General features: G+C 37.1%; 1 protein-coding gene across 2 annotated transcripts in view; it reads right to left on the bottom strand.

The window, feature by feature from the left end:
- Positions 1–5,477: 5,477 nt before the first annotated feature.
- The window catches only part of MEMO1 (mediator of cell motility 1), a 28,086-nt gene continuing 13,800 nt past the window's right edge, over positions 5,478–19,763 (bottom strand). Inside the window, exons 3-9 of one of the 2 annotated variants that reach the window (XM_050315398.1) lie at positions 18,683–18,751; positions 16,623–16,735; positions 15,147–15,258; positions 14,012–14,154; positions 12,769–12,845; positions 7,539–7,643; positions 5,478–6,218 (exon numbers count right to left, since the gene is read on the bottom strand). In XM_050315398.1, coding sequence (XP_050171355.1) covers positions 6,087–6,218; positions 7,539–7,643; positions 12,769–12,845; positions 14,012–14,154; positions 15,147–15,258; positions 16,623–16,735; positions 18,683–18,751 — 751 coding nt within the window. In that variant the 3' untranslated portion in view covers positions 5,478–6,086. Of the gene's footprint in view, positions 6,219–7,538; positions 7,644–12,768; positions 12,846–14,011; positions 14,155–15,146; positions 15,259–16,622; positions 16,736–18,682; positions 18,752–19,763 lie in introns of those variants that run through there. The other variant, XM_050315399.1, reaches the window with a different exon arrangement.

Here is a 19,763-nt window from a genome sequence, read left to right as displayed (position 1 = left end):
CTTGGAGTGTTTGGTTATAAGCCTTGTCAACCGAAATATTTGTACATAACTGATGTTGTTGCCATTTTTTCTGCAGTTTGTGACAGAGGTAACTCAGGAGGTGATGATCTCCAGTGTAACTTACAATGGTTCGCATTTAAAACGCAGTGTTGTAGAGCCCGCCTCCCCCAGCAGAGGGACTGCTGGGAAAGCAGCTTGTGGATGTGGCCACGAAACTCAGAACAAACTAGAAAATGAAAGGCTGTATCTGATCTTTTAAAAATAACAGCAACTGCTACTCCTGGAGGCCAGAGGCGCCGCCACTCCCGCTGGGACGCTCACTCAGGTCTGTCCCAGTGCCGGCGCGCTCCGACACTGACATCTAGTGCCAGCCACCCTACCCCTCCCAGCATGGCTTTTCCCTGTTCCTCAGAGAACACACTTTTTTTTTTTTCCTGAAATTTCTTGGGGTTTGGATTTTTTTTTTCTTTTTAAATTACTCTGAGAATACTTGTGTGGTCTCCATACAGTACAGGTTTACACCTAACCCATCTGTTATCCACTTAACTGGAATTATTTTCCCACATAATACCAGTTGGCTTGAAAGTATGAGGTGCACATCAGTAATGCATCCCATTGCCCTGCTGTCCATCTGATGGATGCAACTCTGAGCCTGTACCAGAGCTAAGAGCTTATATAGAATAACTAAGTCAGTTTGTTTTAGAACAGCTTGAAAGCATAATTTGGTTACATCCCAGCCCTCTGAACAGAAGAGCTCTTATAACGCAGAAACGTGCTTTCTCCCTGAAAGTAGTTCTGACGCCAGTCAGCATTTCCAGACCAGCCATTTCCAGCAGACATCTTACTGACAGATTATTTGTAACACAGGCTCTTTGGACTGTGATCATAAAAAAGTAGGTTTTGATCAGTTAAAAAAAAAAAAGGCAGCATGAATTCCAGCACTGATTCATCACAGCTGAGCTTAAAGGCTCACTCTTCAAAAATCTTTATAACAAGAATCCATTTATGACTAAATGGAAAATCATTTAAGTATCAGCTTCCAAATCCCAGGGGATGCCTATTCCTACCTGCCTGCACAGACCAGCAGCTCAGACAAGTCTCTGCAGCCCAGGCACTAAGAAGCCAACACTCCACTTTGTGCTGCAAGAGTTCAGCAGAACAATTAACGCCTTTTACCAACAAAGAGACTTCACCCACCTACTGTCCTCAGTATCATGAAGCTAGGGTCACAGGCTCAGGAAAGTAATCTTTCACTGTTTTAAAACTGACTAGAGGAAAAAAAAAATCGGTGTAGTTCAGGTTTAGAGAGTTTCTAGTTTGATGTTTAACACAATGTTTTATCCTCCTTGTCATTTAAGTACTCCTCATATACAGACCAGATACTGCATCACTGAAGTCTAAAGTTTCATTACTGGCTTCATTCACAGCAGATTTGAGGACCTGCTCATTTCTTTTAATGAGATTTAAATACAGCTAGAAGAATAAGGATACATTTTTGTTTGAAAAGACTAATTAAATAACTTTGTTTCAAACCTTGTGGAAAAAGTTATCTAGAACTGTCTGTAGGGAATACATATTTATATTTATATCAATGGAGATCACAGGGATGGGATAATTATTCACTTCTCTTAAATCCACCAGGAACCACATCGCCTTAGAAACCTGGGGGGTATGTGGGTCCATTTGTCACCTCCGAGTAAAGGCCAAGACATCCTTATTTATCTATAATTTAAATATTTCAGCACAGGATTTTCACCCTTGAGTTTCAACAAACTGAGTTACACTTGACAAAATATTCCAGCATTTTTCCTCTTGGAAGTAACAGTAAGATATTGCCACCACTGCAGCTGGCAGCATGCAGCTCTCAAACAGGATAGCAGAACAGTTGCTAACATCAAATTTGAAAAGCAACGATTTTCTTCCCCATCTATGACGATTATCCTCATTCCTCTGCCCTTTCCAAAATGATCCAAGCCTCTAGCAACACATTCTTCCACAACCCAAGAGAAAACAAATGGACATGCTTTCTCAATTTACAGATAATAGTACCATGGCATTTTCATTCCTGGGGTAGAAGAAATGGGAGAGATGTCTCAGACCCCAGCAGCAAGGAATGCACATACTAAATAGGTACCAGAAACACATGAAGAGCCCAGTGCTGAGTTTTCAGCTAGTGCTGGAATAATATAACCCCCAAATGACACCAGACATCTGGAACTTGTCTGTAGTGACAAACTCTTTTCAGACTTAGACAAAATCAAATAAGGAAAAAAAAAATTAAAAAAAAAGCTCTAGAGACAATAGACTTTGCATTACTGAGAATAAAGTAATTTCATCCCCACAGACTAGTTTCAAGTCATGTTTTCCAACCATCTACTGAAAAGGCCATGTGGCTGCACTGTGGGTTCCAAACCAAAACATCTCAGAGCTTTAAGGTGCGCTACACTGGATCCTGAAATTCATTTTTGATTCACACTGAAGATCTTTTTATAGGCTAGCTTCAAGGGGTAATTTTGGAAAGCTCTTCACTGAAGTAGGAAAGCAAAAGGTCATCTATACAAGGGATTTTAAACATTTCACCATAAACATAAAAGTTTTGGCAATTTTTGAGAGGGGATCAAATGTTAGTTAGCACACTGAACTCAATCCAAGGAAATAGCAACTGCAAATCTTGGTGACTGATACCACTTCAAAGCCAAGCATCCTTTGATGCAGAGGAGAACATTCTTCCTGAGGGAGTAAGGGGAAAATTACAAACATAAAATAGCAAAACCCTACACCAACAACCGAGGTGACATTCCAAAGTACTGGGAGGCTCTGCGTGCAGGTGTCAAACAGAACAACCCACCCCCATTTTAGCACTTGAAATGTCAATTCAAAATTCCCAAGTAAAGTCTACAGCAATATGCAGTACCCCTCAGACATAGCAATGAGCCCCTGGCCTGGGAAACACCGAGAGCAAGAGCTAGGCCTAAAAATACGAGGGCAAACTTGGCATTTCTGAAGGCTCTGAGGAAGGAGAACTGCACTGGAGTACATGTCCAGTTCAAAGAACAACACTGGATCAAAGCTACTCAACTCATGATCTTTAAAATAAATAACAAATATAGCAAGACAAATATAGTCAGGATGAACTGTGGAAGCATTCACCATCCCGCAGAGGGATGCTGCTTCTGCCTGTGCTTCCTCCTGCTTCTGCTGATCTAAACACAAAGTGGTGGAAGACCCATTGTTCCATTTCAATGTCAAAAACATTACACTGAAGAATTAAGAATTCAGTAGATAGTACTTGGAAAGAACTTTTTAGACAGTATTTAAAGAAAATAAAATCTATAAAGCTCCACTGAGAACATGAGAACAGAAAAACAAAGGAGTATTTTAATCTACATTTTCGCACATTTAACATTTCTCTAAAATGCCGAAATTTTAAAATGAGAATCACGTCCCTGTCTGGATTTACTGCATCAGAAACGTGGTTTAAGCTCAGTCATTCTGTGCATAGAAGGGACTGCCACAAAACTGAACAGGTCTGTGAATATTCGATATTGTCTAGACCAGAAATTCTTTGTCCCAACACACTATACTCAACGTATATTTAAGTGAGAATAAAATGTGACAAAGCCAGAACAATAGATTTGAGTGAAGGTCTATTCAGGAGATTATCTGCTTTTCCTCCTGACACATCTTAGACTAACACACCAGGAAACAGAGCACTGAACTCAACTCCTTCCAAGCTCACCTAAAGGACAAAAAAAAAAAAAAAAATCAGAGTTCTTTGAAGTCAGGTATTTTCTGCTTTCAGACAAACATGGTTTTCACAAGAAATCCTTCTAGGTTAGAGCAGATTCCACAAAGCTTTAAATTTCTCTCTGAGTGAGCTTCTGAACCGTCATTGCTGGTTATTACTAGTAGGCACAGAAATTCCCATTTTAATTAGAAACTTTATTTTGAAATAGATTACAGAGTTTGCATGTGAAGTGCTTTCAATATAAGATATTTCATAACATTGTGCTGAGCAAAACGGCTGACCAATTTCCTTGAAGCTCTTCCATTTATGTTTTTTTTTTTCATTAAAACTATCCTACAGAACTAAGATGCAACTTAGGCATTTGTATTCAGAAGCTAATTACTATGTTTACCTTAGGAAGAAAGTTAACGCTAATTAACTGTGTGTTTCAATAATGATGTTAAGCATTTGGCATAAGACTGAAAGAAACTTGACTCCCAATTAAAACTGAATTCACCACAGACTTTAAAAAAAAAAAATTCTTCCTGATCAAACTACTTTGTTAATAAGGCACAGTCAGGCAAATATTTATAAAGACTGTCTACCAATTCAGTTGTACCTGTACAGCCTTCTTGCTGGTCTGTCAAAAGTAATCCGAAGGTTGTTTTCCTTGTCTGCTGCTGAGACGTTTCAAGAACAAGGCAGAGCAATAAGGCAACTAAAAGAACAGGCGTGCAAAGGAGTTTGGCATTTGGGAGGGATTCTGAACATTTTCAAAGTAGTTCATTTTATAAATGGAGCATTCACCTGTTATTATTAAAATGGTGGCCAACTCTGATAAGGAAAAAAGAAGTGGTGCAAGCAGAGGGTATTTTAATAGGAATAAACAGGATGTCTGGTACGCTTTCAGCTAGGACCTCACATGCAGCAATTCCCACAACTTTCAGAGATAATCTAAATTGAATTCTGAAATTCCCTTCTGCCACTCAAAAAAGCTGAATGTACCAGGAGGTTTCTTGACAGCAGGTGAATAATCAGGGAATGAAATCTCCATTTAGATAATGAGCCAATACTGCATCCTACTTTGCATTTCTTATTAGAGCAAAAGGAAGTCTTCAGGAATGACAACTGAAATAATTACATCTTTTTTTTTGGCTGGAAGAAAGTTCAAGAATCCTTAAGTTGTGAAAATGTTTAAAAAATATGAAACAATTTCTATCCACAGTCAAAGAATTAAAAATAAAAACAAAAGATAAAAAGTAAAGCCTGACCTTTCTCTCCCAAATAATCTTTGCAGAATAACTGCTTAAGCTTAGCACTGTATGGCTTCTGTGGCCTAAGAATGCCAGATAGATACTCTAAGAATTATCATTTTCAAGCTACTGTTTGTTTTCAATTTTAAGTAATTTCAAACAAAAATACCACATCTATTTCACTTCAGTAATCAAACTGACCATAAAAATCATTAAAAGTATTTCTGATACAAATTTGTATCACATACTAAAAGATATTACTATATAGATAATTGTGAAATAAAAATAAGACCATACAAAAAGTTTTTCAAATTCTTTTCCTGAACTCATAGTACAGGTTTAAGATTAAAAAAAAAAAATCTGTAAATGAAGTAGTCAACAAATGTTGAATACAAAATACATTCTAAAGTATTTTACAGAATGGTTGAATTATCAAGCACAAGAACCGAGGATAAAGAATGTTAGTGACAAGCAGCCACATACAGAACACAAAGCAATAAGTTTAAATCAGACTATTTTGGTTTGTGTAGCCCTTTATTAGCAACTAAAATAGAAGATATCTGTTGTACATCACGGGTAGTAACTGACTATACTGGAGTTTTATTATAGTCTAATACAGGATAATTTATAAATGCGTTGTTTTCCTTTTTTTTTTTCTTTTATTAAAAAGCTTCCACCCCCTTTTTCCGTTTACAACTTGCAAAACTATTCTGAAAGCAGAGTATATGTGCACAGGTCTGCAAAGAGTGCAAATTTAGGATATGGTAAATGCTTTACATGTTGTATTTATAAGGACAGTCTACCACCATGCCTTCATAGCCATTATCTCTTCCCACCACCAAAAAAAAAAAAAAAAAAAAAAAAAGAGGCAAAAAAACCCCAGCACAAAAAGTTTTGATACCAGCCTTCCTTCCATTGTCCTAAACAAGAAAGCATTTTTAAATGAGTTGAAACTAAGGAAGGACTACACCTACTAGAAAAGAACAGAGTTCTATTAGTTTGAGGTTTCAGTATACCCAAAGACCAGGGACTGTATCTTTGTAAGGGCTAGGCTGGGACCCCGTATACAGAGTGTGTGCAGGTGCCATCCCTGAGCATTCAGCGGTTCAGTGGACCATAAGTGCTCCAGCTGCATAACTCACTGAGCTGTCTTGCCAGTTTCGACACTGGCTTGACTGAGCGTAATTCAAAAATGAAAAGCTCATATTCATTCCATTCTTCTGGAGCTCGTTGATAGCCTAAAGAGAGGGGAAAAAAAAAAAGGGAGGGGGCCATTTAGAAAAGGTAGCAGTGAAATTACAACATTTTCTAGTTCTCAGTCTTTTTCACCTCCCCTGAAGGTCCTCATAAGCTCATAATACAAGCACCTCCCCTTAATTTGTGAACTTAACCCATTTCTGCGCATTTTTGTTCACTGATGCTCCCCCCGCTGCATTATGTACATCCATGCAGTTCTTTGAAAGAATACTAAACAACCTTTCATAATAGATCCTTTAGAAACAATGCTTTCAGTTCCATGGGGAGTTGATACAGAGATGTAACAGAGAAAACCCCAATGCTATTAACACTTTTTAGATTGTGCTTCTTCCATTAATGAAAAATAATGTACAAGGATAACTTATTACACTGTGACAATTGTCAAAAGTGAATAAACAGAATTTAGCTCTGATTCACTGCAAAACTAATCATTATCTGAAGGTAAGAGTTGGGTATACTTGCAGAGTTGTCATAGTACTGAATTTTGCATCCCCAATATTGATATTGCTCACACAAGCTTTTATGGACTCCACTTTAAAAAGGTTCCTCTGTATGTTCTCCACACAGACTACATTCCCAGTGAATTTTAAAAACTTAACCTGCTTCCTGCTTTAGATTTGATTTAGAGTAAAAATAAGTGAGATTCAATCAGCAATATGACAAATCTGCAGCACTCCAGCAGTGCTGTAAAGCAGCTGTGGACCAAATTTAGAAAACTAAGTTAAGCCAGGTTTATGTCTGCACTGCATCACCAAAGCAGAATATGGTAACTAGAAAGTACCAGTTAATCTGAATTCTAATTGCTGTTAATTTATGAGTTAATGGTGCACTGCACTAATACTTACAGAGGCAATCTCTCACCATATTTGCAAAAGTCAAAAACGCTGCCAGACATCACAAGGCACTCACAATAGCTAGCTAATAGCAATACAGAAAAAATATACAGGTGTTTGTAAGTACCAGTTTGAAGAGTAAGTATGTACTTTTTCAGGGAGATGGATTTATTTGTTCTTTTTTTTAAGGCCAAGAGAAAGCAAATGATTGCATTTCATTTAAATTCAAAAGGAATGTGGTACCTCATCTCCCTTAGGGAACTGAAAACTCTCAGCCCTTTTAAGAGCTTACATCTGTCTATATGCAAGACACGGAAATTGGAGACCAAATTGAGAACACTTGGAAAAACAAATGAATTCAAGGTTTGTCATTTTAGAACTAAGGAATACTGCAGCAACACTGTATTTAAAACAAATGTAAGCATTTTTCTAGAAGTTACATTCTTCAACAAATCAAAAGATACTTACGTTTAATAACACTCCAATAGGATGTCTTCCACATATTGTATTATGGTATTTCTTCAAGTAATTGCTAAAAGATACAGGATCTAGCTGCTCTATAATGCTCATACCCTGAAAAAGAATCGTTAGCAATAATTACATAAGATACTCATAAGCAGGATGCTTATATATCACCTACTTATTACAACAGAACAGTTCAGGAGGAAAAACCCTTTACTTTGTACCAAGGATGTCAAAGAAACCTCAGCATGTGAGCTCTAGCTTGTAGTTATCTTGTTCCCATCCCTTCCCAAAATAAGAGTGCAGGAGCTCTTCCAAAGCTGTCCATGATCCACAGCTCTGTGAAGCTATCTTTGCAGATACCAGTGAAGCTCATGCTAAAAGAGCTCCTTCCGCAGACTAGCTGATCCCCACTCTCCAAGGGCATCCTTCCATACGATTTGGTACAGCTACAACCAGACAAGTTTACTAAAAAGGCAAAGCAGGAAGAAATCAGGCCTCCATCTCCTCTCCCTGGTAACAGAGCTCAGGGCCAACCACTTGCCTGGGACTCCTGCGGGCCCCAAAACCCTGGATAAACTATCAAAAGACACACATGCAATTCACATGGAGCAAGTGTAAGGTATCCTAGACGCATCAGGCATGCAAGGCAATTGTTCTGGGCATGGGCTGGCCATCTGCTCAGAACATAATGCAGATCCAGAACATCTCTAAAGCACTATGAAGTTGTTGCACCACAAAAATGTAAGAGCCAGGAGATGATGCTTCCACTTTACATGAGACAGTCACATATATGCATCCTTTTCTCCATCCACAGGGAGACCCATGATCCCATGGAATCATACTAAGAATATCAGCACATAAGAAAAAACACACTTCGCATGGGAACAATGGGAGGTTGATATCAGAGAGAGAGATAATTTCTCCTAAGATTTCTGCAATTGCCCCTGACCCTACTTTTGGGAAAATGTGGGTGATAAAAGAAGAAACCACAATGCATGAAGCAGTCAGTCTGAAGTCTCCACCTCAAGAGCGAAACCTTCCAAACACTCTGCAAGGGCGTTGGCTGATCTGGCAGATACACTAATTATTCAGACTGGATCACAGCTTACAATGGATGAACTGGAGATTCCCAGGAGACTCAGGGAGAATTACAAAACAGCAACCATAACCACCACCTTTGTGTACTTTTAAATAAAAACAGACGTAAGATGAATTCATAGAGAAATAAATTTTACGGAAAAATAAAACCAAATTATGCTGACCAATTGCTGGCAAGAGCTCAGTTCTTCCAGGGTCATGGAGAGGGTGTTTGGACCCTGGCTGGTAATTACAGCTGTTTATCACTTCAGATCTACAGAACCTAAGTGAGTGCCAAAAAACTAATAGTAGATATTGGCTAACTAGCAGTGACCACACAGATACCATTACATTCCCAGAATTTACAAAGCATGTCTTTGAACTACCTGTTTACTTGTAAATTGTACATGTCAATACATACGTTCTGCTAAAGAAAGCAGAACCAAACCTGACTACATACTCAAGTGAAACTAAACATGCATAAACTGTTCAGATACTGAACAGTTCATGAGAATAAATTTTATCTGTTTGTAAATCCTTTCACAACCTTTTAAAAAAATTAAAATGGCTGCTCAGTTGAGAGACTTGTTTTATAATTGTAAGTCACTGGAACATACTGGGCAAAGGCATTTGAGCATTTGTCTCAAATGAATGGACATGGATTTATGAGAATGCCTAGTAAGCCCATTTCAATGCACAGTTCAGCACTGCAAAACATTTAGAGCTATGCAGTTCATCCCAGAAAATGCTATCAGAGTTCCATACATCATAGACTGGAGAAAATGCATAGGAAATGGGTATTAACAAATATCCTATAAGCATTCAGTTGTACTGAACTTTTCAATCCTTTGGATTTAAAAAATTGTTGTGGCAGAGAAGCAAAGACTACCAAGCTCATTTCTCAGTCTAAAATGGTGTTGAGGAAGAAAGGAAACATTTTTGTCAGGTTGTGTTTTATTTTTCTAAAAAGCAGAATTATGAAGCTATTAATTTTCAGTATTTGTAACAACTCAGCCAGGCATGGTTTAGAACAATTAAAACACATGACAAAACCCACATGATAAAAACGCAAACACATTTCTGCAGTTTATCACATGGTTCTTATGGCATCACATAGAAATTCCATACCTCAGTTACTCACACACTGTTAATGGAATCTACAATATTGTAGCACAGTGCACTCAATATGATTAAAACCAGTTACATTTTTAAATATCATCCCTTAATAGGATCAAGCATCTACAAGCTTACAAAAATTACAAAAAAACCACCAAAACAAGCAAGCCAATACACGGAAAATCTCCACCAACCTGTAGGTTTATTTCACACTATACTCCACTAACCCTTTGGCTGGTTAAATTAAAGCTTGTTAACAGTCACTTCAGCTGCTTTTTCAGACTTAAAAATATAAACTAGTAGCCCTCTAATGGAGGTAGAAACAAACTTGGTCTTAGTACTATCCAGTCCAACTATCTTTGCATGTGTGAGTCACTCAGACTAGAAGACAACCAACCAACAGGAAAATTACTGGCTGGGCACAGCAGAGAGTACAAGGATCTGGGAACCTAGGCAGAGAGTCATTGTCTTCCATTATGCCCAGGTTAAGAAGCCTTCCCAGGCTGGAGCACTGTGGAAGGTCCTGGCACACTGCAGTAGCACTGCAGAAGCCACCAGAGTTCAGCAGTTCATTAGAGCTACCTGAGAAGTCACCAGTGCTGAGCACGGCTCCTGCACAACCACTGCTGGCTGTTCCTGCACAGCTCTCCTCAGTGACTGCATTATTTCCCCCCCATCAGCATTCAAGGTAACAGAACCCTTCCACTGACTCACGTGAGGCATAACATTTCCCATATAAATTATATGCTCATACAAAATGAGCAATCTGGCAGTGAAGATTGAAGTGAGCCATCTGCATTTTCTGGCTAGTCATTATCAAGAATAATTACTCTTCAACAACATCTTACAAATACTCCCCCCAATTTTATTTGAAAAGATGGTAGTTAGCAGGTTATGCAGTACAAACTATTGTACATGAGCTGCTCAATAACTCTTCAGTTGAGGATTCTTCCCTAAGGTACCCCTATCAACCACGAGGCTTATTTACTTCTTTTACTGTCACTTCACAAAGTGCATTGTGGTGACAGTGTCATATCAACAATTAACACGGACAAACAGATGTCTGCCTAGTAATATTTACTACTCTGTATTTTTTCATGCTGGAGTCTAATGGTTCTAACTTAGAATCATAGCAAATAAAATTTTTCACCATAGTTACCAGCTTAGTAAAACTTCAATACCCAAAGTGTTCAGCAGTTTTTATGCACTAGGTGGGAAAATCATTATTCATCTATATGCAAGGTTGAGTCCAAATAAGTAAGAGACCACTATCCTCCCACAAGGGCATTTCCAAGGCAAATTGATTTCATCTCAACCCAGAATACCTTCCTGCTTACAAAGCGCTCAGTCGACTGCTTTCCTAGTTAGGTCCAATAAAATTAAGTCAGTTTTAATACAGTTTTGTCTCAATGTTATTTTCTCTAAGAGAGGCAGGTTACAACAGTACAAGTTTCTTTAGCACGTCAAAGGACATAAAAAAAATCCAACACTTATCTATGGAAAACAAGAAGCAGTCAAATGCAGCATTAACAAAACTGAATGAACTCCTTCCAAAAGCTGGAGAAATGTGACAGGGAGATAGATCTTCATGGTACTGTGGATAGCCAAATGCACCCACAATACTGCTAAAAAGACATCACTGAAATTCACCGAAAGCAAAACCTACTTTGTACAGAGTGTACAAAGAGTTGTACTTCTGAATACAGACTTATGTGTTCACACATGGCATGGCATAAACAGGCAATAAATAACCACAGTATACTGCTATACAGCATGTTTAGTTTTCCAGTTAAACTTAAGGTTAATAGCTATGAAAATGCTTTTTCAAACAGGAGACATGATTTTCCATGTCACAAAAAACATAATTTCCTTTTGGTTGAATAGCTACCAAAAGAAAGAGCTGGTGCAGCAATGCCTTTCCTAAAAGTAATTAAATGCCAAAGTCCAGTCTTTCTTGAAGCTTTCACCACAGAAATTAACAAAGGGAAACTAAGGTTTGCTAATGCACCATAATCTGCTCTCCTGCAAAAACATTCAGAGCTGCAAAATCTGGGATTCTGTAGAAAAACACTTGTATTGATAGAGAAACCTCTCAACTAACTCAGCTAAGAATTATTAAAAATGGGACGAACAGAATGAAGGCAAGTTATTTACTGTTCCTATTCCAGTGATGAGTAGTGGAAAAACAAAGAGGCTAATATGGATACACAGAGTAAAAAACTTAGAGATCCCTCCAGCAGATAGGATTTATTCCTTCAAGACAAGGAAAAAATCAGTATGCCGTGAACAACAACAGGTCTCTCTTCTAACGGGTTCTACAGAAGTTACGTATATGATGTAGACAGTTGTAAAACAAATTTTAAGGTTATGTATTTCCAAAAGAATTACGTTTATTCCGGGCCTTAAGTATAGTCTTGAACATTACATAATTGGCATCATAACCTTTATGTGTTTAGCATTCCTTTCAGCCTTTCACCAAACTCAGCATGAATTACAGTCTACTTCTCTTTCCCACCACATACAACAGAGTAAGGGGCAAGGGGAACACTACTACCAAGGATGGTGGTGACTCATTTTCCTGACCAGCGCAATCCCCTAGAGCCTTTCCTCCTCAAAATGGATGTTGCTGAAACCATTATCACAATCAACAATGCTGTTTCTGTACACAGGTATCACAGCTATCAAACCTGAACTGTCACAATACTCCATGCATGATTCTTACTGACTCTCAAAAACGTAAGAGGGTATGTGGACAGGAATTACGTGACACTAGGGCATTTTAGGTGAATGAACATGCATTTATTCTCATAAATTACTCTTACTAGATTATGCCCGCAATATAATTGTGTGCAGTCAGTAAAATGGAGGATACTAACTAAAAACAACAGCTAAGTTCTTATGGTGTTAAACAAAGGAAAACGATACATTCAGTAAAACAGCTAATCTATAATATTTTGTTAGAGAAATTTCTAAAGTGTTCAAAGAAATGTAATGTACAGGAGAAATTTGTTAGTTAGTTCCACCAAATCTGAAAACTTACCATTTTATCTAGGTGCTCAATGGATCTATAAATTTCTCCTTGGGATTCATCATAGTAACTGTAACGGAACCTCTGACCTTGAAACAAAAATCATGTATAAAATAAAAAAGGGAAAAATTGTAGCTAAAACACTCCCTAGTACTTACTAAATATTTGAAAGTATAATATTTGTAAACTAGTAATCTTCATTTATTTTATACGTTTTAGCTCCACTGAGAAAATTCTAGGGCTATCATCAAGTAGCAGCCCAGAAACAAACAAACAAAAAAAAACCAAAAAACAAGGATGGGCTATATTCCAAAAGAGAAACTTACTACATAGAACTGACACTCCAGTATCACTTATTAATTGCTTGTTATTGGCTTGGAATCCAATTCTCTAAATTAAAAAGTAAAGCAACATTTCGTTTCTCTATCCTTCTTGGCAAAGTCAACCACGGAGTCAGGCTAGTTCTGGTTGCACAACAAGACCCACAGTAAATGAAGGTTAAAACAAAAAATTCATGATAATTCAATGAACAGTTCTAGATGGTTCATTAGCCACAACAGAACCCAGGTAATTCTGATATATACTTCTACCTACTCCACAATTCAAAGATGAGTAAAATATGCACTTAATTATGTAAGTTGACCAAAGATGACAATGAAAAAAAGAAAGAAGGTCTGTTGCGTTTTATGTATCTTTCTAAAGCAGTCCCTTTTCCAGCTACTATCACACTTAAAAGAAAAATAAAGTGTTAAAGCAGGACAGAAGTCAAGGCTTCTGGAGTCTTTTTAGCTCTACCACCAAGGTGAACTGGGATAGCTCTGATGAATTGGCATAAGTAGTCCATCTGCTATCTTACCCAGCAATAAAACATACAAAACTTATTTCCGCCAGAGGAATGTGGCCATGTCCAGTGAATTTTTAGCTACTTAGTTTTGCAAGTTGTTTGAGGTGCTTAAAAGAAGAGTACGAAGAGCAGCAACTTCAATTATTACATTGCAAAAGTGAAGAGATGCATATAAACCCACACACCTTCACCATTTATTTCCTCTACTATACTGAAAACACATTATCACATCCATTTTTTCACCTATCACTCCAGATTTTAAAAAATCCTTTTATAAACTTTACGAAGGTATTTAAGTTTCAAAAATACACGTACAAAAAGTTAAAATGTTCAATGTTTTAAAAATACATTATATGAAAATAACTACAAAATATTCAACATGCCATTATTATGAAGAGATATGAAACTTACCCCAATGGCAAAAGTCAGAAGAAACCACAAAGAGGTTACTAGGATCAGCTAGGTATTTACTGAAGAGTTTTCCAAATTCCTGCTCTTTTGACTCACTCAGTGCTCCGACCAACACAGGAATAATAGTAAACTCATCCTTATGGCTTATAAGCAAAAGAAAAAAGGTTGTAGTTCAAGTAATATCTGAAGATTTTTCAGGCCTTGCTAACTGAAACTGCAGAGTGTTTTAAAAGGTCACTATTGATTTGAAGATAGTAATTTGGTAAGGTCATACTAAGATGTTGTTTTAGAACCTCAAAGTACTTAAAATCCAGAAAACAACACACACCCCCAAACGCAGTATCTAACTTTGCTGCAAAGTGAAAACACCAGGCAAACAAAAAGAAAAGACACTGTGAAATCAACAAAGAAATAAGAATTAGATTTAACCTGTATAGATGCTGTATGTTGGCTTAATTCTCCAAAGTATATGAAACATATATGAAAATGCTCAATGTAGTACCCAGGTGTATACTGATACTCCAGGGAAAATTCAAAATACAATGGAATAAACAATTTAAAAAAAAATAAAAAAAGACGAGGCATGTATGTGTGGGAACAACCCCCAAAACAAACTGACAATTTTTCCCTAATGATGATGACAATTTCTATTTCAAGTACAGATCTGAAACAACAGGTGTAAACAGAACCCTGATTTCAAAATCGGTATTAAAACTCCAAACAAACTTAAAATCCCACAGAAAACACCTATTAGTATTTGAATTTCTTTCAAAGATGCCTTGCAAAATGGGGGCGGGGGGGGCAGGGAACAAAATTGGCTATCGAGAAAGAGTTAATATAGACATGCTTTCATGAACCTATTTTAAGTCAATGTAAACCTGCCTACAAGAGGTGTTATAACTTCATCATTCAGGTGTTTGTTCTGCTCACAGTTTCTATTATAGCAACTTATCCTAGTCTCTGACCCTCTCCTTTCCAAAATTTTTACTGGGGTTTGGGGGAGTGTAAGCATTATATACCATATAAGGTATTCTATGCCATGAAATTCATTATTACTTCCTACTGCACTTAATATGTAGTTCAAACATTTAATGCACATAATGCTCATTCTTGTAGAAGTAAATAGCCTGAGTACCTTTCCATGGCTTTAGCAGTATAAGGCAAATGCATTTCAATACTGTGTTCATCTTCATCTGTCTGTAGGGACATGCGTTCAAACATTCCAGTCTTCCACAATTCTCCATAAACTGAAATGAATTAAAGGTTAATTTTTACTATTTTATGTTTTTGAAAACCACTACAAGTGCAAAAAGCAAGCTACAGTGCATCTCTATAAGAATACGCCCACTAGAACAAATTACTTGCCTCCAAGGGCTGTCATCATAAACCACTGTGTTTCTAAATAAATTCAGGATTAAAATGATATTCAAGTCATTAAGATACAAATGCAATTGATTTAGTTTACAAAATAAGGATGTTACATCAGTGAACTTGTTAGTATATTGAGAAAAATTTTGTATCATAACTGAAAATCCAAGTAATACAAATAAAACATGTTTGAAAAGATATGTGAATTTGCCCAGCCACTGAATTCTTATTTTCATAAAATGCACCATCATATATGTTTAAAAAAAAGAAAAAAATGGATCAGTGAAGCCACTGCTGGATGTGTTATTATTTAACACAATTTATTATTGACTGAATCATGAAATCTAGAGACAGCCAATGCTGATTAAATAATCCACATCTGCAAGTTATCTTTTCTACTCTCAAGTGTACTTAAGAGTATTCAGAGTCATTCCTTCATTTTGAAAATTCTCCACTGCATGAAAAATTTGATATAGGGCTGTGCCTCCTTCTTTACTCCTTTCATAAAGGAGTTCTACAAAACCCAAAACATTTCTTACCTAAGGAAATTTCTGAAGGCACTATGTAGAAAGCCTGAATTATCTTGCTTAATCACAGTTACGATGAAACACAATACATCTGTGCTAATTAGCCCTTCTGAAAAAGATACTGTATTATTTAGGTATACCTCGAAATGCATAAAAGTCAAAATATCAGATTTATCCCCATTGCACCTTTAAGCTTATTTCCAAAGACTGGTATTTCATGGATTAATGATTTTGAAGTTCTACAGGTACTTTGCAAGGTAAAAAGTCACATGCAATAATGCATGTTCCTCTGTTATTCCTCAATCAGAAATCAAACTCAAACCAACTGAAGTACCTTTTTCCAGCCAGAACACTTCACAGAATAATGGGAAAGGTGTATAGTGAACTATTCTTTGATGGTAACATTTTCTAATGTTTAAAACCCTTTTAAAGATCACTTGTCAAGAGGCACACACTCAAAATGGAAAAGAGAAGCAAAAATTGAGAATTCTTCACTTGTCAAGAGCAAGAGAGACATTATGGTTATAATATGACAATGCCTGCAGCAGCCAGGATCTTTCAGAAGTTAGCTCTGGTTGCAGTAAAACCCGATTTGCACTTGTGTGCCACTTAAAGCCAGAAATGCCCAACAACAAGAAAGTCCTCAGCGCTGCAGTACCACAGTTAATATTCAAGCCTCAGCAGTCTTCAAGATGAAAGCTTTATCATGCACTTACTCTTTTGGTCAATTCGGAGATCATACAGAGGTGTCCTGTAAATGTCCACACTGGAAAGTGCACATCGGGAGAGGGGCACGTGATGGGAAGGCCCAAGAATGAAAATTTTTCGGCTACAACAATTAACACAAAAGCCCACAGTTTAGATAAACACAATTGTAGAGAGACATGGCTTAGAGCAGCAAGTTTATTAAAAACATACAAAGCAATACTTTCTCACGGCTACAACTGTTTTACTCCGCTGTCTGTAAGACCACAGATCAATCCATGGCTCAACCTTGCTCAGTATCTTAGAAATTATCATGAGATCAGTTCAACAATGCTTCCTGTAGCCTTAAATCTCTTAAGCAGGTTATATATCAGAGGGCACTCAACAGCTAGAAATCAGTATCTAACTGGACTCATTTGGAGGCTGAATGATGTGGTACAGCCCCTCAGAACAGATTTTTGAGTTCTCTCCTTGGATCAACAGAACCTTCAGCTACACACCACTACACAACACCTTCAACAACTATAGGAACGTGACCTCAAACAATAGTTATGGGTTTATCATCTATTCAGAGCTTTTCACTTATTTAGTTGATTAGCCTTACTTCAGATTACACCAAATTAAAGTAATTCTCAAATGCCGTTTTTATCTATCTGTTGCATTAACAACAGGGACTTGGACCTGCACATTCATAGCTTTAGCTGATACTGTAACCTTTCACACGTCATCATGATGTTATTTCATCAAGTCCTCAGTTCCTGGCTCTTGATTAGATGCTTAGGGTCTCCTGCCACAGGACTTACAAGAAAAAAAGAAACAAAAAATATAGGAAATTCAGCTTTTCTGATTCAGGATCATATAATCTTTTTTCTGGCACTGAACTAAAGGGGTGGGAGACATGTAAAGTTGTGAGGTTGTTTTATCCCTGTACACACGGAGTGCTGTTAGCAAGGTATACTAAAATACTATAACTTTCTGCAAAGCTAATAAAAACAAAATATCCAAACATGCCATAATTCAGCTCAAAGATGAATTCTAAACATCCCATGTGGTAAAACAGCAAATGATCCATACAGTTCAATTGACTCCATGTCACTGAAATTGGGGAATGCAACTTGTTCAGGAAATCTTAGAGGAACTGGGTTTCTCTAAAACTTATGTCCCACTATAAATTATTTTCAAATAGTTTACAATAGTTTAGAAAGAATTAAACCCATTGGCTTTGGAGACTATTACAACATGTTATCTCAAGAAAAACTGATAAACTTAGCCAGTTTTTATTTAGCATTGCAAAATACATACTTTGAGTAAATACTGGAGATGCATTAAATTTTTGCCATTTAAAATAAAAGTTGCAGTAAGCAGAACATAACAAGAATTATCTTCCTTTGACCAAAAATAACTGGATTCATCTTTTCAGAGGCAAGCACAGACTACAGTAGCATGCTGGGGTTTTTTTAAATTTTTCTTATTTTAAACTTGTTAGAAACAAAAGTCCATCTAAAATTATTGGAATGAGTAATTGTAACTGACTTAAAATATTATATAAACACACTGATCACTTTCTCCACAGCAGAAGAGAATGCTGGTAGTATTCAGCCCATAATCCTGCACTGAAAAGCCAATGCAGAATCATGGTCAAATATTTTAATAGGCTTAGAAAACAACCAAAACCTCCCAACAACAACCGAAAAAAACCAAATCAAACCTGTAACTCCAGAAAACCCCCTCAAAAAACACCTTAGGCTTTTATTACTGACATTCCACTGCTTTTATAAACTGTTATTACCTGCAAAAAGAACATCTTTAAGCCCTCCCTTGTTATAGTTACCAATAATTTCAACAGATTTTTGAAAATACTGCTTTACACTTTCTATTTCAATAATACATTTTTTTATTCCGTAACATCCAATTTGAACATTTATGATGTTAAAACTGAAGGGACCCATAAAAGTCTAAAAAGAATACAAAATTAAAACCCGAGTACTTCAAGGTGTAAGAATGTAAAAAGAACATTCAGGGAATTACAATGGCATTGTCTCATGCTTTGTAGAGAAAAACTCATACTTACGTGATATTGGGATCCACTTGTTTGTAAGCATGGGCTGCACAAGATCCACAATAGGTGTATCCTGCATGGCTGCAAACCAAGGTGTTCAAAATGTTAACAACGTTAAATATTGCTTAACATCTTAAATATGTTGATATTGCTATTGAATATTAATATCTTAAATATTTTGTCCCCAGTGAGCTGGAAATAGTAAGAATGATCTAAAAGCCAACTCCAGAAAGAGCAGGAGAGCACTGCTGCAGTGTTCACACAAGCCATGTATTTGTTGAAGAACTATCAGTGACTGTTTACCGACCCATTAAAGAACCATCAATTGTAATAGAAGGGTTAACTTTGTTCATAAAATCTTATGTGTATGAAAGAATAAGAAACTTTTGTTATAATTAAACAAGGTAAGTTTCACAGACATCCTGTTAAACAAACAAGTGTCAGCATCGATAAAATTTACAGTTGATAAGAACTGCAACTTTCATCTCTGACAAATACCAGATGACCACTTAGCAACGAGCCATGAACTCAAGCCACGACGCAGGCGCATTCAAAACCCGGGACTTGAAAATGTATAAAAGGGACATTTACTAGATTTCAGTGTGTGTCTCGGGCGGGGCACTTGCCCCTCAGGCCACCAGTGCTGTCTTTGCTTTATTATCGCTTGCTTAATAAATTTATCAATGTTTAATTGGAATTGAGTTGTCTAAATTCTTATACTAACTTATAACATCAATGACCATTTGACAGTAAACAAACATCCAAAACAAAGCCCCTTCCATTACTCTTAGAAGACACTGGTGTGCAGACTGCACAACTGCACAGTATCAGAAGTTCACCATAACGCTAAGTGTGCAGCCAGGGGACAAGGGAATAGCAAACTGCTGGAGAAGGCTCTTCCAAACACATGGCAGTAACTGAATACTATAACAGTGGCGGAGTCTGGCAAGGAGAGAACTCTATGTTACAGCAGATAAACCAGAGAAGATAAATGCTGTGTCATAGAAGAATACCTGAGCAAGAGAATGAATGGGCACACAGACAGAAGTGGATTGCAGCATGCTAGTTTTTACGGCAAACATGATACATGATT

The sequence above is a fragment of the Myiozetetes cayanensis genome, unplaced genomic scaffold (genome assembly GCF_022539395.1).
Source record: "Myiozetetes cayanensis isolate MyiCay16 unplaced genomic scaffold, myiCay2020 scf2-11, whole genome shotgun sequence".
Lineage (NCBI taxonomy): Eukaryota > Metazoa > Chordata > Aves > Passeriformes > Tyrannidae > Myiozetetes > Myiozetetes cayanensis.
Note: the sequence above shows the minus strand (reverse complement) of the source record. Positions and strands in the feature narration are given on the sequence as shown.